This window comes from Hesperophylax consimilis, chromosome 3 (genome assembly GCF_061612785.1).
Source record: "Hesperophylax consimilis isolate HC1 chromosome 3, BYU_Hcon_1.0, whole genome shotgun sequence".
NCBI lineage: Eukaryota > Metazoa > Arthropoda > Insecta > Trichoptera > Limnephilidae > Hesperophylax > Hesperophylax consimilis.
The window spans coordinates 40,629,473-40,655,112 of NC_142838.1; the positions used below are offsets into that span (position 1 = coordinate 40,629,473).

Genomic DNA, 25,640 nt, shown 5'->3' on the forward strand with positions numbered 1-25,640 from the left:
CACTATTTTGATTCATCTTTATAACGAATTGGTGTACATTATCTATACAAAAAAAATATGCTTTAGATATAATGAAGGTTTTCTTATCGCTTCGCTTGAGTAGAATACAAATAAATATATAAATTACTCAATAAAACATATAAATGCAAACTACTAAAAAAAATTTTTTTTTAATAGAAATGTATGAACGCATAAAAGAAACAACTTTTTGGAAATACAATATTATAGCTAAGTTTGTCTGTGACAGTTTCACTTAATTAACTTTTTTGCTTTCTTATGAAATTATTTACAAAATAAATAAAAAGCAGTTATTTGCTTGAAATCGAACGTTTCTAGACTCCGTTTGTCAAGCGATTTTAATGCCTATTACCTACGATAAGGTATACCAAGAATATACACAGCTTTATCTTGTAGCTTCCTCTTAATTCTAAGCCCATAGAATTAAGTTCAGATGACGTTACGAGCTGAAAATGGCTTCGTTAAGCTTTGGACTCCATACAGAGACAGCTGTGCAAGCTTCATGCCACCAGAACTGACCGTTTTTAGTGAGACGACATGATTTTTCTTGTAACTAAACGGTATTTATGCTTTCTGTATTTATAGAACTTGATAGTTAATTTAATAAAATATTACTAAACAATGCTTGTGCGTGACATCTATGATATCGTTATTATTTTTTTGCGTAATTATGCCGCATTGCGCTTCCTCCTTATTTAGCCAACGTTTCGAACAGCGTTACGTCCATCATCAGGGATGACGGGCCAAGTCTCAACTGGTATCCGGTATTTGACGGTTACACCAAAACTAATACAGCACAGACAAACAAATTAATCACGATTGTACTTTTGGCCGTGAAAATCTCAAATCATATCTGGCTTAGTAGCTATTTAAATGGTGTCAAGGATTATTACCATTAAAATATACCGGAACTACTTCAAAGAATTCAATTAAGAGTACCCATCAGACAAACCAGACAAAACCATACATTAAACAACCCCCAATGCAACGCACTCAAAACAAAGCACATTTATTATAGCCGCGCTTTATTCATTTTTAACTCTTCATACAGTGAATTCGACTTATTAACACAGTACCTCACATTTTCAAACCTAAAATCAATAAATTACATTCACGCAATACATATTAATAAATTACATTCACACAATACATATTGATAAATTACATTCACGCAATACATATTAATAAATTAAATTCACGCAATACATATTAATAAATTACATTCACGCAATACATATTGATAAATTACATTCGTGCAATACATATTGATAAATTACATTCACGCAATACATATTAATATATTACATTCACGCAATACACATTGATAAATTACATTCACGCAATACATATTATTGACCACAGACCAGATCCATTCTCTTCCCCTCCGTTCCACCTTCCCATCCACCTAACATTTTTCTTTTTTTACCAACTAACCACCACGACGTTTCCGCGCAGGTATAGGCAGAGAGGACGGACCGCAGTCTACATCGTCTCACACGTACTCTTCTATTATTCTGACTCTTGATATGGCCAGACTCAAGTATCTCATTCACTTGATCGTGCCATGTCTTCCTCGGGTGTTCACATTTGTGTCATATATTCTCCTTACACTCCTTTCTTTGTTCATTCGCTCTACTTGCCCAAACCATCTGAGCGTACCTTTCTTAATCTTACTCATTACGCTTACATCAGCCTTGCATTCTTTGAGTCTCTCCACATTCCTCACACACGGTTTTACCACACACACGCCTCAAGTGTCTCATCTCCACTGCATTCACTAACACGGCATAATAACTCAATAGGTCACGATTATAATTTTTGGCCGTGACAATCTCAAATCATATCTTAGTAGTTATTTAAATGACGTTGTGTCTGAGATTATTACCATTAAAAATATACGTTTTTATATCTCTCTTTTGAATCAATTTTCCCAACATTAAGCACCAAGTTAACCGAGTCATGTAACTATTTCGTATAAAACATTGCTCTGTCAACAAAACACGTTATTACAGCGGTTCAAACTTCGGTTCAAGTCACTGGTTCAATTAGACGAGAAAGATTTTACAACAACCGTTGTGGTTTTTTTAGAAAATGCCGAAAGCATTCAAGTCATCTGCAACGCTTTTGTGATTTCACAATTAGGTAAACATGTTTTTGTCTTTTGTCTATCGGGTCTGTTCAACAAACATTTTTAGACTGATAATGAGCAACTAGCATAATCTTCCGGTAAAGAATGCATTTAGCATGATTTTTAAAGTTTTTAATTTTTAATCCTGATACAGGAGAAATATCTAGGGCTGTGCATTGATAAACACTTAACATTTAAACAGCATATTCAAGATATTAAAGGTAAAATCACCCCCCTAATTAGCCCATTTAGCCGCTTATCATATCTGTTACCAAATAAAATTAAAAACGTCTTTATTATAGTCACGTTCGTTCACATTTAAACTACTTGATTGAAATCTAGAAAAACGCATATGAACCATATATAAATGAACTACAGGTAACACAAAATAAATTAATCAAAAGCTATTTCACTTCAAACCTAGAACATCCACAAAAAAATTATACAATTATACATCGAAACAAAACTGTTAACATTAAGAAAATGATATGAATATAATACATGTATCCTTATTTACAAAATAAATTATAAACTCATACATATAAATACAGAACTCATTAAAACGTCCCAAGCACACACACACACTTTACACGGCAACACGATAATATACATTTAAACACCATACATACTCATTATGGCAAGCAATCCATTGGTTGCGCGGGGGGCAACTTATATAATTTCCTTCGAGACAAAATCAAAAAGTGTAAGTACAATAAAAAAATGGTTCACTTTTATGCTCAATCAAACAATTAGAGTTAAAAATCTCCTACCTACGAATCCCTTTTCGGCTATGGTTTTATTGTATGATGTGACAAATTAAGTTCTTCAGAAAATGATCTTAGGAGGGATACAAGCCAAAAATGTGTATATTCTTGGTATACCTTATATTGTAGGTAATAGGTATTAAAATCGCTTGATAAACGGAGTCTAGAAACGTTCGATTCCAAGCACAAAACTGTTTTTTTTATTTATTTTGTAAATAATTTTATAAGAAAGCAAAAAAGTGAATCAAGTGAAACTGTCACAGATAATCTTAGCTATAATACTGTATTTTTTTAAGTTGTTTCCTTTACGCGTTCATACATTTCGATTGAAAAAAAATATTTTTTAGTAGTTTACATTTATATTTGTCATTGAGTAATTTATTTTTTATTTGTATTCTACTCGAGCGAAACGATAGGAAAACCTTCAATTTATCTAAAGCATATCTTTTGGTATCCATAATGTACACCAATTCGTTATAAAGACCAATCAAAATAGTGATTTAGCATTAAGCTTCGCGTTAAGACGTGTAAATATTTTTGGCGATGTTTTTTTTCTTGCGTTGATCAAAACAGGCGGCTGGAGGTGAGCGGGAATTTAAACCTTATCGCCGTCTACGTAAGTAGTGTTATTGTTAGCGGCCCGATTCCAAATGTTATGGTGCATCGCCATTAACTCAATAGAAAAATGTTTTCACTATTTTTCCAAGACTATTAAAAATGCTTGCAAGAAGCTCATTCTTGGTTTCAGCTCCATTTTATGTAACATCATCTGTTGGTGAAACGTAATAATCACCTCGTGTGATTGATTGAATTTCACGCATTTTTATTGTTTGGTTTGTGAAATATCATTGAACTTTCTATAGGTTCGTTTCGATTTTAGATTAATGGCGCTATTATGGTTTTGGTACATTTCACAGTTTCGCATCGCGGCCAAACGTTCTCTTCTTCAAGCTTCAGATACTTGTAATCGGCTGGAATTTATAGTAATTTTATAGATAGGTACCAGCTGAGAATAAGTTCCATTAACTCCTCTGGCTAATTTGTTCGGTTTTACAAACAGTTATTACCCGTACACTCAATTTGTTCGCTTTTCGGAACAACACATGTGGTCACATAGAAATCGTTGTGTCTCCCTTACTGTAATAGTGAGAAATATGATTTAACGGTATTAGAAATTTAAAAAAAAGCACTAGACTTCAAATTCAAATTTAGAAGATTTAAAATGTTCACCTCTATTAATCCGAAGGTTCCGACCAAATTTTGAAAAAAAATTATGAAACTTCGAATTTTTTATTTAGTTATCCTTACTGTAATAGTGAGAAATATGATTTAACGGTATTAGAAATAAAAAAAAGCACTAGACTTCAAATTCAAATTTAGAAGATTTAAAATGTTCACCTCTATTAAACCGAAGGTTCAGACCAAATTTTGAAAAAAAATTATGAAACTTCGAATTTTTTATTTAGTTATCCTTACTGTAATAGTGAGAAATATGATTTAACGGTATTAGAAATAAAAAAAAGCACTAGACTTCAAATTCAAATTTAGAAGATTTAAAATGTTCACCTCTATTAATCCGAAGGTTCCGACCAAATTTTGAAAAAAAATTATGAAACTTTTTTATTTAGTTATTTATTTAAAAAGTGGGCAAATAAAGAAATCGATTTTTCACGATTTTAGAGGCAAGTTTGGTAATCATTGGTGATGTAATGGTAATTACTATTTTACTATTCAAATATAATAAAATAAAAAATATTAATTATTAAACTATTTTGATGGTTTAAATTTAATTTTTTCATGACCGATTTACGTCGGAACACAAATTTGTCGTAATTAAATTTTAAATTCCGAAACAAAAATCGTATTTTTTTCAATATTTTATTTTTTTAATTAATATTTCATTGCTTTACTAATTATCATTAACTCACAAAACACTTGTACTTAATGTACTTGTATTTTTTATTATTTTTGATACATGCTCCTTGTATTATTTTTAATTCAATAATACGTATTTTCTTTGATATACTTTTTATATTATTTTAAATTTTTCTGTTTTCCACACCTATTTTTTTATATTCATATATCTTAAACTTATGTAGATATTTTGCATTATTTTTAATTCCTTTATACTTCATACTTGTTTTAGATGTATAAATTATTTTATTTTATTTTTATATTATTTTGTTTTCATTCAACTTATTTTTAATTTGTATTATTATACTTAACATAAAATTGACCACTACAACACGGGCATGTGCCTAGTGTAGTGGCCAAAAATTTACCCGTTTACTGTAATGTATAAACTTTACTGAATAAAGAACAATAAAAAAAAAAATTGTCAAATTTGCCTCTAAAGTCGTGAAAATTTTTAATTCTTTAATGGCCTTTATTTTCTAATTTATAACAATATATAAAGCAGCACATATACCTACTAGATATTTGCTATACCTTTTAATTGAAAACAATATTGTTTAGTCAAGTATTGTCCTTAAATCCAAATTTAAATTTTCAATGAAGAAAACCGCTCAGCTGTTCCTCTTAAACGATAAAAAAGTGATGTGACACTAATATTTATCATACATTTGTCACTTGTCTAATTTTTTTAATTCTTTATTGGTAATTTTAATTCAGTGTTTAGAGGAAAAAACGTAGGTACGGTCAGCCATTTTTTAAATTTTTCTACGATTGATTTCAAAACTTTAATACTTCATAAATTATATGTTCAAAAAAAGATTTTAGTCTCTATTGCATGTTTAATGTTTAGTGAACAAATTTGTATGGCCAAGTACTTTTCAACCCCTACAGCATTTTACTTCTACTTTGAACCGAACCGTTGTACTGAAACCGGTAAGCAAGTTTATATATATCTTCGATATATGAACGTGTTAATGTTCGTTTGCTAAAATTCTTGAATCTCCGAAAATTCTTCATCGATTGCTTTGAAATTTTGACATAACGTTGCATTCGAATACGCGTGTGTTTTTATGGTAACCGGATAAATCATCAAAATGATAATTCATCACATCTTTTAAATGTTAAATAAAGTCATGGAAAGTGATGAAACAAAAACTTTATTGACTGGGTTAAGTAGGTTAGTTTAGGTTTAATTTTTTTTTTCATCGTTTCTAATGACTTTATATCACTTTTTAAAGGTGTGTTGATTTATCATGGAACCGTTTTTATATACCTACATTATATAGATGTCACCTGAGACAGGTAAAAACATGTTTTTTGTCATCTTTGGGTTTTTTTTTAAACATCGCCATCTATTTGACGTAAACGCAATACTTGCTATTGTTTCTCTATCTGCATATACAGACTAATCCACAGCAATGCGTTGTGGGGTACAGCTAGTTATTTATTTAATTAATTTATTTGATATTACAGAAACAAACTACATGAGTTACAGTGATGTAACAATATACAGGAATTTGATATTGGGCACTTATGATATGTTTCCTTGTAATGTCTGTTGAGTGGTATAAGTTATGAATAAAATGATGCACGTAAGTTTGAAAAATTGAATGAATTATTATTATCATTATCCCCTTTTCATACTTTATGACGCCGACAAGTGAATTTATATCGATTCCTGCGTTATCGCTAAATCGTTATCAGTACATATGGGAAATGTGCCTTAACCCGTATCACTATCTTGTCAACACCGCAGACTGTGGTTAGTAATTCCCGGACAGTTATATTTGTTCGTCATTCAGCACTGCTCGCAATAAACAATTGACACATATTGTATTGTTGGTCAATTCAGTGATTCAAACTATACATAACTATTTTATTATACTGCTTATCAACAATGGGAAACAATAGTGCTAAAAGTGAGTATTCCAACCATATAATAGATTTCTATAGTTAATTTTAATGATATTGACATATTTTCGTGTAATTCAAGAACATTTAATAAATATATCCTAGCTAATTTATATTTTTTAATAACATACTGCAATTTTTTTTATTGATAAACTAATGTTTATAAGGCAAGGTTATTTATGCAGAGCACAAAGGATAACAAATTATTATAAGCAATAATTAGTCGCTTGAAATATCCATACAAATTGAAAATATCTCCCGAGTAAAAATAAATGTCGCCGACCGGAATTTAACCCGCACCTTCTGATGTCCAGTCATGTGCTCTGGAACTCTGGACCACTGAACTACGTCGGCTTCTAATACGCCAAATAATTCAATATGTACTAGTAATTCAATCAACAATTATTGTTTATTATTTTTTTCTTAATATTTCAAGTGACTAATTATTGCTTATAATAATTTGTTAACATAATGCAAGTTATCATGTTGTTTCCACTAACCCTACTCAGTTGCATACCATTATAAACATTTACTCAATTTAGTTGTAGGCATACAGGGTGTATCGGCACTAACCCGACAAACTTTAACCAGCTATTCCTTAGCACATTTTGAGTAAAAAATGTTATGGGCGCTTTGCTGTCCGGTAGCATTTTTTTTTTTCAATTAAAAACAAAAAAAATTAAAAATTTCCACACTACTTCACTGTCATTGGCATTGCTTTTCGTGTTCAACAGCTGTTATAAGCAAATATGTCGAAAAGCGTCTTCGCTCTTTCGCACACACCAAATAATAATAGTTAAAAATGAGACGAATGGTGCCGTGCCATTTCGTTGTGATTGTAAAAGCGCGCCAATATAGGTACACACGTGCATTATTCAACGGAATTCGAATAAAATATTGCCAGATGGGTTTTCAAACTTTGACAAAGGATAAAACAGTGGTGACATGTGGTGAAAATATGAATAATAATTTTTTTATGAAAAAATAACGTTACCGGACAGCAAAGTGCACATAAGATTTTTTACTCCAAATATGCTAAGGAATAGCTGGTTAAAGTTTGTCGGGTACGTGCCGATACATCCTGTATATTAGTTATTATTGCTGTAGTTAGTGTAGTGAGGATATTTTTTTATATATCGTCATTTATTTGCGTTTTTATATCTTATTTTATTATTTATCTAATATTTACAATTATGAAATTTTCTAAATATTTTAGCACCCGGGTACTGGAACCCTTGGTTTTTTATTACAATTTGATGTGAAAATCTGTCATTAAATTTTATATCTATTGTTTATCAGTTTTATAGATGTAAACAAATCTATTGGTTTTCCTAAATAAATAAATAAGATACAGTGGAAGTTTTTTTAAATAGATGTATTTAAAAAGTTTAGTTTGACTTAGGATTTAACCATCTTCTCCAGGCACTGGAGTCAACACCGCTATTCATTTCGTATATCATCTGCTGTAATTTTTGGGTGCATGAGTGCCACCAAAAGTTTATAGAATGCATTGTCATCGACAACGATTATATCTGACGAGTTTCAGCTCGATCGAATATCGGTAAGTGAGTTAATTTCCACTTCCTACATTCCATTTAATTAATTAATTTATTCATTCAATAGATGTACTTAAAAATATGTATTTGTACATCGCCCTTGAATTTATTATTCACAAAACGGCGCTATACAAATCATCCAAATAGTATAATGATTTATAAAAATACAAATTATTCAATGTTATTTGAAGGCTTCTATGTTATTATTAAATATATCCTAGAAAAATCATGCCATCATACCGCTTTTAAGCCAGGCAATATAAATATATTTGTTTTATCACAGTAGAAATTGCTCAAGTAAATAATAACATTAATTTATTGATTTATAATAGAAATAAGAACGTTTTTAAGTCATGAAAAGATATAAGATTGTACGAGTGTATTAAAATGCACATGAAATTATTAAATAAACATCTACGAGTACTTATAGATTATTCATATTAGGTTTTCTGCGTAAATTGCTGATTCAATATTTATATTATCTATTTATTTATTGAAATCAGTTCGTATTTCCTGTATTTATCAAATCGTTTAACCTGACTATTCGAATTTAGTCACTAAATCTAAGGATGAGCTGTTTCACAAAATTTTAACAATTCATCAAATTTCAAAGTTGATTGAAGGTTCTATTCAAGATCTGTTATTTTTCAGTTTTGTGAAACAACTGGCAAGTAATGATATAATAACAGAACTTGAAAATGAACATTGAAATTTGATGAATTGTTCAAACAAATGACGTTTCCATTTTTCTAAGGCCCATTTGTTTCGCGGAAATTCAAATGTAACATTGTCATCAAATAGCCATTCAGCCCCCCGATTGTAGGTTGCGTATCAGCTTTCTGAATTGTAATAAACTGACGAGCTTAACAACGTGATAGATCATTTGTTCAAAAGTTGAAACGGAATCACAATCGGCATTTAACAGGAACCTTTCAACTGTCAAAAAAAAATTTCGTTGAAATCACTATTTTTATTAATCTTTATAACGAATTGGTGTACATTATGAATACCAAAAAATATTTTTTAGATACATTGAAGGTTTTCCTATCGTTTCGCTTGAGTAGAATACAAATAAAAAAATAAATTACCCAATAAAAAATATAAATGTAAACTACTAAAAAACATTTTTGTTGTTTGTTTTTGGGGTGTTATGCCGTGTTACGCTAACTCCTTCTTTAGCCGACGTTTCGGACAGCGTTGCAGTGTCCATCATCAGGGCAGATCCGGTAGATCCGAAGATGTGAAAAAAACATATTTTTTTAATAGAAATGTTTGAACGCATAAAGGAAACAACTTTAAAAAAATACAGTTTTATAGCTACGATTATCTACGACAGTTTCACTTGATTAACTTTTTTGCTTTCTTATAAACTTATTTACAAAATAAATAAAAACCAGTTTTGTGCTTGAAATCGATCTTTTCTAGAGACTCCGTTTGTCAAGCGATTTTAATGCCTATTACTTACAATACCAAGAATATACACAATTTTGGGTTGTAGCTTCCTCTTACGAGATTATTGATTTTCTTACAATTTTTTTTCTTCTTTTGTCTTTTCTTGAAACAGATAGCCACGCCACTTAAGTCGCCTGTAATTTGATAATAACGGTTATTTATGGGTGTGTACAGATTGGCATCAATGGAAAATAATTTATTACATTTCATTAATACGTCATTTAAAAAAAAAAACTCACCTTTTGAATTTTTATATTTTCTTACACTTTATACTTTGTACTTGTAACTTTATACGTACGTTAATGGCACGTGTTGTCCCGCATGTTTTTTTTTTAAATAAATAAAAACTCTTTTGTTATTCTGACTCTAGACATGATCAGACTCAAGTAATTGTTTCACTCGATCGTGCGACGTTCATTTTATTTTTTTCAATTAACTTCAAACAATGCTAAAGACGTTAAAACCTGACGTGCAACACACCTACACGTAATTAACCTCAAGTACTTACGATTTTTCTCTTCAATCACGCCACAAAGTACTGTTCATAAATAATAATAATTATTGTTTGATGATCTGTAAACCACCGTGGGTATTTATACGTACCATTAATCCATACATAGCCGTTATCTGGCTGCAATAACTGACATTAACCCATCAAATGCTACTTGGTTTCACGATATAACAATTATGACACATTTTTAATCAAACAAATTATTATAAGCAATACTTAGTCGCTTGAAATATTGAAATTGAAAATATCTCCCGAGTAAAAATAAATGCCGCCGACGGAAATTGAACCCGCGCCTTTTGATGTCCGGTCAGGTGCTCTGAGACCACTGAGTCACGTCGGCTTATTTCCAACACACCAAATGATTCAATATGTACAAGTACTTCAATCAATATTTACTGCTTATTATATTTATTTTTGTAGGAAAGTCTTTGTTAGTGCTAAATTTCCCGCTAGATGGCGTCGAGACATATTATATCTACATTTGTTGATGAAATATTTTGACTCGTCAATTATTATTATGTTTTTTAATGATAAACTAATGTTTATAAGACAAGGTTTTTTATGCATAGCACAAAGGATAAAAAATTATCATAGCGACTAATTATTGCTTATAATAATTTGTTATCTTTGTGCTATGCATAAAAAACCTTGTCTTATAAAAACATTACTTGATCATTAAAAATATATTAATCTACCAGTTCACTTGTCAAAGTTTTTATTTTATTTTTAGTTTTAATGACAAAGTTTATACATGATGCAGGTATAAAGTATAATATACATATAATTTTTTTTAAATCACAGTTCTCCTAACTATTAATAAAGTTTCCTGTTCTGAGGCGGCCTGCACTTTTAATGTTTAGTTCCAAGTTTTGTTTACAACTTCACAATGTTTATAAATTGAATATTAATATATATATAATATATTATATAATAGTTGGAAGTTTTTAAATGTTTCTTCTGTCGGAGTTCTAACCGGAACTTTAAGGGCGAGTTGTTTCAGAGAATTTGAACAATTCTTCAAATTTCAATGTTAATTTTTAAGTTCTGGTAAAGATTTATGTTCTGTTATTATTTCAGTTCTATCAAGCAAATAGCCTATAATGATATAATAATATAACTTGAATAGGTCCTTCACAGAACCCAAAAATTAACGTTTAAATTTGATGAATTGTTCAAATTCTTTGGAACAACACATCTTTGTAATTGTCTTTATTGTATACAAGGCTATTAAGCACGTACGCAAAAGATTTTAACCAGTGATTCTTTAACATATTTGGTGTAAAAAACTTATACATATGTCATTTAGCTGTAAGTATTTATTGTGCTTTTAGTATGGAATATACCGTAAAACGTCAAATGTTCAAAACACTTTTTATTTATCCACTCGAGCCATGTTGTGCCATATATGTCACCAAATGATACGTCCTCATAAAACTCGTTTAATATTCATTTCTATTATTTTCAGATATAGAATAAAAAACACATTTAGAAAGAGAGAACTTCAAGCTTTCTCTTTGCATTTAAAAGTTTACCGTATACAGTCCAGTATAATAATAATCCAATATTAAATAATACTATTAATCAGAAAACCGGCAAACGGATCACCCGGTCAAGTTTTGCACATTTTATTTAAGCCCCCGCATACCTAATTTCTACCGATTTATATATAACATGTTTCTCTTTAAATTTTTAAGCTCCAAAAAATATATGTTATTTTTGAAGATATTATCTATACATTTGTTATGCCGAAACGTTAATTATATGAAATTCTCTCGATAGAAAAAAATCGCAAAACTCCGAAAATTATTAAAAGCACGTTTTGTTCGGTTATTTAATATTTTACAGACACGATACTAAAGAATTTGCCGAGAGATTTTTGCTCTATTTCAAACGAGTCGTTTTTTATTAAAAAAAATGTTTTTTTTAATATTAGCGCGCTCCCTCTAACATTCGTATTTACATATCTCACTTTCAAACCCTCTTTGAATTCTTTCTAAGGGACCTTAATGTAAAATCAAAATTTGAAAGTGTTCATCTTGGATCTTTTTTATTTTGGATATGTTCAAAAACAGCGAATCTATTTGAAATTGAATGCCAAGCGTGAATATTTAAATGACATGATATTATTATTTTATAAGATGCGCACGAGAGATTCTCGCGTAGATGATCACGGCACGCGAACTCTCGTCTGGGTCTCGAACCAGGAACACGACACAGACACAAGACTCAAGGCGGAATGTTGGCTAATGAAGCTGTCATTAGTCAAGTCACGTGGACCAGACACGGGAATTACGAAGATCATCGCGATGGCTGGGAAATGCCGGAAACTGGGTACATCGAGTTCGGTTCGACGGATTCAACGGATGCTGGGAAAACGAGAACATTAGGAGCTATTTTACAATCTCTCAGTAAGCTGTTATTAGCACTACTCGTAGAGTAACGTACTCGGAGAAAAATGAATAATGCTCATAGACATATGAATATTAGTAGACCTGCCCTAAGTGATTAAAAGCGTATTATTCCCCACTCCCCATACCGGTTCCATTGGAGCCGGCTGGGCTCGCGTATGGCCTCAAGTGAATTTAGAAAACGTGACGTCATCATTCTTGTGCGAACTATAGTCGAGGCATCATCGGTTCATTTTACGAAATAACACGGCAAAATGGTGACTTGTGCTATGAAAACTTGTAAAAATAGATGTGAAAAAGAGAATAAACCCAATTGTCGTATTACATTCCATATATAAGCATTATTTTACTTTATTTTAAGCATATTCACATCGTATAATATGGATCAGTTGTAGAAACATATACTATCACATCGAGATACGTCTGGACGCGAAACACAAAGCTGGTTGGTTGCTGGGAAGTAAATTATGAACATTTATAAAAGTGTCTTAACTAAATACATAAACGAAATATTCGACTCTGAAAATAGAAGAAATTTATTTTGCCGAATTTGGACTTCGCAAATTTGTTCATAACGTGGCGAGTAATTTGCGCTCCCATGTAAAAATGTCTATTCATTCAAAAGCAGATTTTACTTTTAAGAACTAAATGGTGATATTATAATGCGAGATGCCTATTTACTGTCAGATTGATTTATTGACGAATCACAGTCAGCTTTCCTCTCTGCGTCCCGCAACTCTTGTTTTAACCCCTCGTCCTTAACTTTTCGTCTATTAATATTCATATGTCTGTGGTAATGCTGATTTATTGAAAATCTCTTCAAATCTCTAAATAGTACAAAACAAAGTCGCTATCCGCGTCTGTCTGTTTGTACGCTTTATTCTTCTAAACTACGGAACGCATTTTGATAGGGTTTTCACTATCATTTACAGAATTTCTTTCGGAAGGTTTATGTATATATATACATATTATATTTAAAGTATAAAAAAGTCGAGCAACGCGGGTACACGTCAGCTAGTCGAAAGTTAAAGGATACATCGTGCGTAAATTTGTTGAAGGACATGTGGAAAATATCCGCTTTTCCTGCGAGGCAGTTAATTACCCTAGTGAGTCTTACAGATCAGCATGTGTACGTTATCTCGGCACCTGGAAAAAATCAGAAGCCTGTGTTGGCGGCCTCGCGTGACATTAGAATCCTATTTCAGCTCTTTCTATATCATACACAGTTATCTATATGCACTTCATTATTATTATAAGCAATCGTTATTATTGTATTAGTACCTTTTGGTTCTAGACCATTTATAATGAGGTCTGTCTCTCTTGCACTTGCCTGAAAATGTGTATCGCCATCCCATTGGAATATAGTAATACACAGGTTCTATGGAAATATAGGCCCAAATTGTGTTTATTTTTGGATTACGAAACACGCCCACAAGGCACTTCTTGTGTGTTTTATTCTATGCTTTCCCCTCAGGCTAATTTGTTCGCTCTTAAGAACAACTCATATGTTCTAAACGGTGTTAGAAATAGAAAACATCACGTTTTATATTCAAATGTAGAAGTTAACCACAGAAAAATTAAAATGTTTTTTACATCTTTGTGAAACCAAATGTTCCGACCGCAATTTGAAAAAAATTGGAACTTTGTGATTTTTTTACTAATTATATTTACACACAAAAATCTAGGTGACAATAGCGTTTATAATACATTTGTCTAATAAAATACTAGGTGACAAAAACGTTTATAATACATTTGTCTAATAAAATGCTTGTTGATAATAACGTTTATAATACATTTATTTAATAAAAAGTTAGGAGACAATAACATTTATAATACATTTATCTAATAAATTGTGTGTGTTTTTATTATGTCTTTTCGTTATCAGTAATTTTAGTTATAAAAAACGTAAATTGAGCCGTTTTTTAATAAGGTGACATTAACATTTATAATACATTTGTCTAATAAATTGTGTGTGTTTTTATTCTTCTTCTTCTTCAATGGCGCTACATCCCATTTCGAGCCTTGGCCTCCTTTAACATGAGCCTCCACCGCCCTCTGTCCTCGGCCGTCGTCTTCCAATCTGCAACATGGAGTAGGCCTCTGGCATCTTTCCTGACATCGTCCTCCCATCTCAGCCTAGGTCTGCCCGCCTTTCGTTTGCCTCCCGGGTGTCCTGTTAGAACCTTCTTTGGTACACGTGTGCTTGGCATTCGGTGCACATGTCCGGCCCATCTTAGTCTTTGGAGCCGTAAATGAGTAGAGAGTCTGGGAGCTTGGTAGATGTCATATAGCTCCTTATTGTGGCGTATTCTCCATGCCTCTCCCTCTCGCACCGCTCCTAAGATTCTTCGAAGTACCTTTCTTTCGAAGGTGTCCAGCCGTTCCGCAGAATTTGCTGTCAGTGTTCCCGCCTCACATCCATAGGCCAAGACCGTTCTAATAATTGTTTTATACAGGGTTATTTGGTTTTCCTATGGACGTTTCGGGATTTGAACACTGCAACGCGAAGTAAGGGTTTTATTATTATGTCTTTTCATTATCAGTAATTTTAGTTATAAAAACGTAAATTGAGCCGTTTTTTAATAAGGTGACAATAACATTTATAATACATCTGTCTAATAAAATGTATTTTTATTATGTCTTTTCGTTATCAGTAATTTTAGTTGTAAAAAACGTAAAGTGAGCCGTTTTTATTTTTTCTTTATTCAAAATTTTAATATATCTAAAACTATATGTTTATTTCTAATATTAAAATTTGAAAACGTATTTCAGAACCTTTCAAAAACAGTTTTAGTTTTCGAATACGCTCAGAAATGTTTTATTTCTTGGGATTTTATAGCCTTTTTAGGCGTATATATATAAACAACAAATGGTTAACAAAAAAAAAGCGCAAATAATACAACCTTCTGACAGAATATCCCAGATGCTTTAAAACATTTTGAATAGGTACCTAGTACCTACCGGCAATCTCGAGAAACGTGAACCAATTTGTTATTCTTTTTTGTTGTATAAGGCTGATCGTGAAATCGTAAAAAGTATTCCGATCTGTGTTCATTATGGTTCTTAACACAAAAACTACTGTCATCATATTAAATACGGTTTTTTGGTAGCTTTTACTTCGAGAGTGTGATGCAGCTTACGGAATATACCGTTCATTTCTAATATTCGAAAATACGTAGTTTTTTATAGTATAATATGCATCAACACTTTTTTAGGATTCGGAGAGTTGCCAGTTTTGCTATAAATAATGTTTTTTATTCGCAAATTTAAATTGCAATTGTTCACATTAGAACATATCTCTACTGACCTGGTTGGATGAATACCACGGTAAAAACAAAAATATTTTATAAAAATACCAAAGTTTTTATAAAATTGATACTTTTCGCAAGATATCGAGACACGCCATTTGTCATTAGCCTTACTAATTAATAAGCGTGTTTTCAATTTTATACAACTGATAAACTACCATTTATGTATCGTAAGCTGTTGTTTATCAGTTGTGTAAGATTTAAAACACGTTTATTAGTAAGGTGGTTAGAGGTTAACCCATAGATAATAGAAACGAAGGAGATAGGTCATGAGCCATTGTTAGTATGACACCACGCGCACAAAAATGTCGTCTACATCGTTCACCTATACTACTGCAAATCCCATCTAAAGTAGTCCCAGAGTGAGGTCGGGCATCACGTCATCATTACAGAAACTTCTTCTTTATAAATACATCTATTTGATTTACGATTTCGTTTTAGCGAATGATTGCAAATCTTGGAAGTAGAAATTAACCCACTTCCCGACATCCGATATAGCTGAAACTCGGCTGAAAGACTCGTTGACTCGTTAGACTATCGATGAGAATGGAAATATATACGCATTTCTCCGAAATTGGATGACATTACAGCAGTTAATAAGTTAGTAAATAAATGTCGGTCCTACCCGACTAGCATTTGGCAAGGTTGTTAGCGCGGTTAACCCCAGTCGCTGGGGAGGAAGGTTCAATCCTCAGCAAACACAAAACGCGTATTTTTAAATACATCCATTAATAAAAATATACGTATTACATTCGATTTTTTCGTTTTTATACAAGACGTGTGTGAATGAAGATTTGTTTGTAAGGATTCAAGGCGATGCACTACGTCGTGTAATATTTTAAATCGAGCCGCTATCAATAACAACAACCCTTACGTAGATGGCGATAAGGTTTAAATTCCAGTTTAACACCATCCGCCTGTTTTGATTTATGCAAGAAAAAAACATGGCCAAAAAGTGCCTTTTATTTTATTTTGTGGATGTTCAATGTTCATGCATAAACATTTAAATTTTTTTCGATCATTTTATAAATAACTTAATTTGCCACATTATATAATAAAATCATAACCGAAAATGGGTTCGTAAGTAGGAGATTTTGAACTTTAAAGCAGTTTTCATAGGCCTTTACACTATTTTTTTCTGGGCTTATAAAAAGACTTATCTAAAAAATACTCGATTATTTCAAAGGCCAAGATGTATTTTACTCGCAGTATTTAATTAAAGCATCTGTAACATTTCTAGACGACCAAATTTTCAAAACAAAAACACATGATTTTGCATTACTACGTATGGCATCACCCTAAAAGCTATCTTCGATGACGGACATACGACCCCTCTCCGAGACTACAATAATAATAATAATGTTTGGTTATTTTAGCTGAACAGAGCGGTGAGTGCAATAGGTACTCTGTCTGCCATATAAAAACATACATCTAAATAAATAAATAAAATACACGATATTATGTTGAAAATAAAAACATATTTAGCACAATACGCATAATGACGCCCCGATTTTGTTTCTACCTATCATCATCAAACGCATAGCTTTCATTGGCTCACCGTTTTGATAGCCCGTCCAGTTTGGTTGTGCTCGGCGACAATCAGCAAGCTTCTGCGCCATATCTCTTTCTATTATTTATACGTTAACCTTACGGGAATAGAAAGATTAATGATTATTTTCAATTTGTTTGTCATGCAATCATGTATTCACGTGTAATGAATGATATGATTCCTGTCTGAATCAGCATTACTCATGTTAATTCAGTTGATCGTCAAACCTCAAAACGTTTCATCTTCAAAGCTTTGTCCCTCCATCCTGTGTACGCAAACTAATTGCATTGTGTCAGTAACCTTGTGTGGACGCATCGGCAAGTTCACATATTCTATGAAAGATTAATCGCCCTACCGTATATCCGCAGTTCCGATTGAACTTACCTCCATTCATAGATAAGTGTAATTAGAATCCCAGAATGAGAGATTAATTATTAGTGATGGACGTAATCGAATTAAGCATTTTCGAAACATTTTAATAATCGAATGTTGCATTGAATCGTGCATAAACGCATCGCCCAACCACATATCCGCAGTTCCGATTGAACTTTACCTACATTCATTTTTTTTTCTTTTTTTTTAAATTATATTTTTTCAATAAAAAAATTACAATGTGTGATATACATATATATATTTCACTAGTAATAAGATGAAAGATATTATCATATGATTAATATTTATTATTTTTCAATGTTCTCCCATAATAAGCAATTGCTTGTGTGTATGGGATGAGGTATTATTTGTTTAGTTTCTTAGATTTTTATTTTATTTTTTAAATTTTTGTTTTTGTTTTTCTTTTATTTATTTAGTTTAGGTTTTCAGTATATTTTTTTAATTGTGTTTTGAATTCTTTAAAACTATCATTTAGTGATCTTATATTTTCTGGCAATTTATTGAAGAAATTTGTTCCTAAGTATTTGTAGTTTTGCTGACCCAAAGTTTTTTTACAAATCGGAATTGGTAACACGTATTTTTGCCTGAGATTTGCTGTGTTTTTGAATACGGTTTTGTTTAGGATATCATCTTTGTAAACTTGTAAGGTTGCGTGATACAGGAAAAGAGTATTTAATTTTCTGACTTTAAATTCTTTGAAAATGAGTTGAATATAAAAATGAATTCTTTAATATTATTTTAATAATTAGTTTTTGCGCAATGTAAAGAGGTTGTGTGTGAGTTTTATATGCGCCCCCCCATCCTATTATACCATATTGGATTATGGATTAAATATATTATTATAGAAGTCTTATTAGAATTTGAGATTCATTGAATAGGGGAATAAAAACATACTTTCGAAATATTCTAGTAATCGAACTTTGGAAGTTTTGGTGCCTTCTCGCCACTTTCAAGGTTATATTTTGGGGTCCCATCAGTATATACAACGTGTCCCAAAATTCGACACCAAGCTTTCAAGGGGTAATCAGTATTATCTAAATATGACCTCAGTAAAAAGTCGCTAGTTTTCGAGATATTCGCACTTTTACGAATTTAGGAATAATCTACACGTCTTGTCAGTTTTTTAAATGCCACAACTACAAATTTCATTATTTTACAATTCTATTTTCTGTCACCTAATCCTGAATAATGCTGTTATTGATCACAGTCCAAGCTAAAGCTTAATGCTAAATCGCTATTTTGAATAATCTTTATAACGAATTGGTGTACATTATGAATACCAAAAATATGATTTAGATAAATTGTAGGTTTTCCTATCGTTTCGCTTGAGTAGAATACAAATAAAAAAATAATTACTCAATAAAAAATATAAATGTAAACTACTAAAAATAAAAATAAAATCAATAGAAATGTATGAACGCGTAAAGGAAACAACTTTTAAAAAATACAGTATTATAGCTAAGATTATCTGTGACACTTTCACTTGATTAATTTTTACTTTCTTATAAAATTATTTACAAAATAAATAAAAACCAGTTTTGTGCTTGAAATCGAACGTTTCTAGACTCCGTTTGTCAAGCGATTTTAATGCCTATTACCTACAAAATAAAGGTATACCTAGAATATACGCATTTTTGGCTTGTAGCTTCCTCTTAATGTGCTTACATACTAATGGTTTTTGCTTGACTATTGAGTGTTGTTATTTTGCCTATTAATTTGGATTTAGTTTATTGGAAATAAGTAAACTTATTGGTCGGGTTTCTTGTGGACCGAAATAGAATTGCGTGACAGAAATGAGAATTAAAAATTTTTGAAATTTGTAAGTGTGGCATTAAAAAACCTGACCAAATGTGTAGATTTTCCCTAAATTCCTAGGTTCCTAGGTAAACTATGTTTTACGTAGATTCCGTCAAAATATTTTCTTTGCCCATTTATAGCACTCATTTTCCCTTTGATCTTCCTAGCCTTCATGTCAATCAGTACCGTATTTGGCCTTAGAATAATTTCTTCAATTATTTTAGTTTGATTAATTGACTCAGAAGGGAATAATTGATTGGCGCCACAAGGCTGAATTTCTCGCGCTCATGGCGACGTGCAGACTTTTTAACGTAGTAAGCATTATTAAGTAATTTATAATTTGTGTATAAATATTATAATTCTTTTTAGAAAACGCCAACAATCACATTGTCACTGTGCAAAATTTCAATTAATTTTCTAAATAGTTTTTGTCTGTCATTTTTAAAAAATACAAAAGATGCTTTAGAACGTCAATAACGATCTCATGTTGTGGCGCTCGCAATATGAGATCGTGGCGGGTCGTAAATGCCATTCTTGTAAAAAAACAAAAATAACGAAACACAAACATTCCCTATGGCAACTAGGCGGGAACTCGACGCAATTGTCAACTCAGCTAACCGGTAAATTTGATACTGTACTATTATCTCAATGTTCCCAGGCATCTCCCCGCTTTACGCAGAAGTTTTCGAAATCTAATGTAAACGGTGACCTTCCTCTTGTGTTGAAGGTCAAGTGTGCGAAATGTAATCAGACCACCATTCAGAATTGAAACGTTGCTTGAAATGGCTTTAACCTTGTTTGATGACCAGTTCTGAATAGCCGGGTATTTTCCCACCTTCCTCTTGCCCATCTCCATACCCTCCCTACTGCCTTCAGCCTCAAAACATCCCCCTATTGGGGGTCCCATAGTCTCACTATCTCACATACATTTGTATACAAATCAAATCCACGCCACAGACACCCTTCTTTGTATTAAGACCGACTAACCGGAAGATGACTCTAAATCACTGAGCTACGAGACAACCTCTTACACTACAATCTTCTAGACTATTGAATATTAAAGCTATCTCTAAACTCTATATACAGGGTTTTCCAATAAGTGGTGTTATTTTGATATTAAATCGTAAAATATCAATGGTTTCGTTGCTTGTGTGGCACGTAGCGCCGTCTTGTTGAAAGTAAACGCTGTCCAGATCAACACCATCCAATTCCGGCCTAAAAAATCATTAATCATCTCTCGATAGCGCAATCCATTCACCGTAACTGTTGCTCCAGCCTCAATTTCGAAAAATTAAGGTCCAATGACTCCGCCGGACCATAAACCGCACCAAACAGTCACACGTTGAGGATAGAGAGGTTTTTCAACAATAACTCTTGGGTTTTCCGAGCCCCAGAAGCGACAATTTTGCTTGTTGACGAAGACACCGAGGTGGAAATGGGCCTCATCACTCAAGATGATTTGCATTTGATTAACTCAAGTGAATTTTAATAATTTCAATGCGTTGTTGAAGAGTGTATCGTTCCATTTTTATTAATGGCGTAGTTTCTACTTGTCAAATGTCAAAAAATGACAGCTTCAAAAGTAACATCTACCGAAATAGCGGGCTATTCAAAATAACACCTCTTATTGGAAAACCTTGTAGTATAAAACAAAGTTCTATCCACGTCTGTCTGTTTGTGCGCTTAATTCTTCTAAACTATGCAACGGATTTTGATGTCGTTTTCACTATCATTTAAAGAATTAGGTTTATTTATATATATTAATATTTTAGAGGGCTTACATTTTCCGACGCTCGTTAAACCTTATGAGATACATCAAAATAATGTACTACCACAGACATAGGAATTAATAGACGAGAAGATAATGGCGAGGGGTAAAATCAACTGTTGAAGAACGAAGGGGGTAAGGCTGACTGTGATTCGTCAATAAATCAATCTGACAGTAAATAGGCATCTCGCATTATAATATCACCATTTACTTCTTAAAAGTAAAATCTGCTTTTGAATGAATAGACATTTTTACATGGGAGCGCAAATTACTCGCCACGTTATGAACAAATTTGCGAAGTCCAAATTCGGCAAAAAAATTCGGTTCTATTTTCAGAGTCGAATATTTCGTTTAAGTATTTAGTTAAGACACTTTTATAAATGTTCATAATTTACTTCCCAGCAACCAACCAGCTTTGTGTTTCGCGTCCAGACGTTTCTCGGTGTGATAGTAACAACTGAATCATATTATACGATGTGAATATGCTTAAAATAAAGTAAAATAATGCTTATATATGGAATGTAATACGACAATTGGGTTTATTCTCTTTTTCACATCTATTTTTACAAGTTTTCATAGTACAAGTCAACATTTTGCCGTGTTATTTCGTTAAATGAACCGATGATGCCTCGACCATAGTTCGCACAAGAATGATGACGTCACGTTTTCAAATTTCACTTGAGGCCATACGCGAGCCCAGCCGGCTCCAATGGAACCGGTATGGGGAGTGGGGATAATACGCTTTTAATCACTTAGGGCAGGTCTACTAATATTCATATGTCTATGGTGCTCTCCTAAGAAAAGTGATACGCCAATCTGCCTTTCTCGCAACGAAATCATAATTATTACTGTGATTGTGCAATGTTTAAAGAATTAATTTTTTCCTATCGTTTTTTAAAATTGCGGTATCACAATATTGATTATGCGTTTTGCCTTCATTGTCATTCGAATCGTTATGCATGTTAACTACATACTCAATTGGCCAGAATGGTCACTCAATCGTAACACTTGACCATTCTCGTGTGCCTGAGAATGGGGGAAAAGTTTCCTCGACTATTGCAATGATTAATTTCAATTGATGAAGACAGTTTTGATTTGTCATCGTTGATTTGTTATGGCATCTATCCCCCTTTTGGCGTTAAGTGTGATGAATTTGCAACGACTGTACGTTATTTATTATGTTACGAGAAAATGTTCCGGAACTCTGGAAATAGTCGAGATATCCATTTCGAAATTTCCGTTTATTTCGATAATTTCTTCATTCTCCTTCTTCGAATTTATGTAATAAATATTGATATACACTCATTATCTCTGGACCCAGGTGTTGCGAGTTAAAATATAGGCGTGGTAAATTAAAATATGTATTACCTAGCAGTTTTAATAAGTTTAAATGTTCCTCTTGTAACTTGGTTTCATCATTTTAAGTTAGACACCATGTCTCACAACCTCGGAAAACAACTCTTATTTTATTTTTCATAAAATAGCATTTTAAAAATAATATTATTTAAGTATTTTCGACCCCAATCCCTTGATCCCTTATTATTTACAACAAATAAATTACAGGAGCAAATATCAAGAACATCCAATAATTGAGTTTGGGAGCCACCTCTGGGCTGAAGCTCCAAAATACTTAATTACTTGACTACTTGAATCTGTGTGAAGGGGGGTGGGCGGTAGCCGTTTGAATGACAATCCGTTTTTTTAAGTTTTTATTTATTTTACGTTATTTTTTAAGATAATATCCATACATTTGTAATTCCGAAACGGTTTTTATAAAAAATTCCCTCCATAGAAAAAAAAATTGAAAAGTAAGCTCCGAAAATTATTAAAAACACGTTTTGTTCTGTTATTTAATGTGTTACAGGTATGAAAAATCACAGTGCATATCTTTAAATGAAACTAAAGCATTTGTCGAGAGATTTTTGTTCTATTTCAAATAAACCATGTTTTATTGAATATTTTCACCATTTTCGCTTAATTATTAACGTTTTTTTAATATTAGCTCGCTCCCTCTAACATTCGTATTTACATATCTCCCTTTCAAACCATCTTTGAACGCTTACTACGGAGCCTTAACATACCGTATAGCTCACTTATCTTTACACTGTGTAGACAGTGGTGCTCTTGTAAGGTGTCACATAAAAAATGATAGCAATAATGTTTGTTTTTCCAGACACAGAGGGCGACACCTCCAGTGTGGAGGGCTCCGTGGTGAACGGGGGCACGGGCGAGGGGCGCGGTGTGGCGGAGCTCCTCCTGCCGCAGTACGCGCTGCTGACCGGGGGTCGCTCTAGGGACGGCTGCCCCCTCATCACCTTCCCCGACCACTCCAACTTCCACGGCCTGGCGCCGCACGAGTACCAAAGATTGCTGCTGTACCTGACCTCGGTTCCCTCGTAAGTTGCTTTCATTTATGAATCCTGGCTTAGGAATCTATCTATTTTCAAATTTCTAAAATTATTAACACAAATTAATCCAAAAAAAAAAATACTTACGCTCGCCGGGTTTTGAACCCGTGACCTCCAGATTGCTAGTCGAGGGTCTTACCCTCGACCACGGAGGTCGTCATAAAATGATATGAAATCAATTTTTTTTATTGTGAAATTGCTCTAACTGCCCACCCTTCATACCTTTTTCCTTCCGAGAACTTCCTTTCCTTAAAAAATCCCTTCACTAATCATCCCCAAAGATGACATAGGCACTGAGGGATATTGTTTTCCTCGGGGCCCCCTGTGTGGGTTAATATAGAAAAACTAATTTGTAAATGACACTTAAATTGAAAGTAATCTAAATACATTTGAAATGCTGAGTATCATTCAACAGCACAAGAACTTGTATTATTCAATTTTATTGTTTTTGTTCAGCATGGATAAAGCACCCGATTAGAAGCATGTTAACAAATATTATGTTATGTAAAATAAAAAAAGTTTTAAAATAAAAGAAAATTTAAGCAATTTATTGTTTGTCATCTTATTCGCATTTTTTACGATTTTCCCAATTGTTAGTACATATAGTATAGTTAGCATAAAATTCTGAATTTTAGCATGCATCACAAAACGCTTCAAATTCTTATATCTAATTATGTCTCACAACAAATGAATAATTTCCTTATATTAAACTACTTGACGTATACCCGGTTTTGCTAGACTTTTCTCCAATTTCTCTAAATATAAAATATATATAACAATATATAATAACAATAACACAGCATTTACATAGCGAAGTTTAGTGTCATTTCACTTCAAGTGCGCTTTACTATAACAAACTTAAAAATGGTAATTTAGTATTGGTGGTCATGTTCTTAAAATTATTTCTAAAGTGCGCCTTACCCAATACAGATCAGAGGTCCAAACAAGAACATTAAACAAAGAGGCAGTTCGCGCTCAGAAATGAGAATATGAGAATGTATATGTGCAGAAATGAAAATGCATGTGTTATATATATAAACCTTCCAGAATAAATTCTCCAAATCATAGTGAAAACCCTACCAAAATCCGTTGCGTAGTTTATAAGAACTAAGCGCACTAATAGACAGACACGTATAGCGACTTTATTTTTTAATATTCAGAGATGCACTATTTATTTATTTATTCATTTTTGGGAAATCGACAGTTTACAATTAATCAGTTTGTACATAAGTGTTATATAGTAAAATAAAACCAATTACGGATTTCCCCCTTGTGACTTTAACTGAGACAGCATAATATGGAATAAGTTATTTAAATTTGTGAGAAAGGAATATGAGTTAAAAAAATTATACAAAACAAAAGATTATATAAAACGAAAAATTTACAAAACAAAATACATTTATAGCCATGGAGAGAGGTTGTAGATATAAATCAAATCATAATAGAGATATAAACAATAGAGACTTAAACATTATTCACAAACCATCAGAGAAATATTATTTTATGGACCTCTTGTAATTGGTAAGTTCGCAACTGAAAATATCAACCTTGGATAATACGCTATTTTAATGGCAATAATCGCCATTTTTCTCAATCTCTCTCAAAGCAACAGAGACAATACATGCCACCGGTTTGAGATTATTAATCTGTTATGATGGTTTTTCTCTCTTTATTGGTTCCACTTAGATTAATTATCTTTAATCTGAACTGTGCAATTGTTCTTGACCTACGTTTCTAGAATAATGGAAGGACATA

At 32.3% G+C, this 25,640-nt stretch overlaps 1 protein-coding gene across 4 annotated transcripts in view; it reads left to right on the top strand.

The window, feature by feature from the left end:
• Window positions 1-25,640, top strand: part of LOC149425491 (guanine nucleotide exchange factor DBS-like) — a 232,003-nt gene that overhangs the window by 60,562 nt on the left and 145,801 nt on the right. For all 4 annotated transcript variants that reach the window (XR_016305643.1, XM_089650694.1, XM_089650695.1 and 1 more), the window contains exon 2: window positions 23,651-23,873. Coding sequence is in view for 3 of the 4 variants with exons in the window: in XM_089650694.1 (XP_089506820.1) it covers window positions 23,651-23,873 (223 nt within the window). In the remaining variant the exon portion in view is untranslated. The remainder of the gene's footprint in view (window positions 1-23,650; window positions 23,874-25,640) is intronic.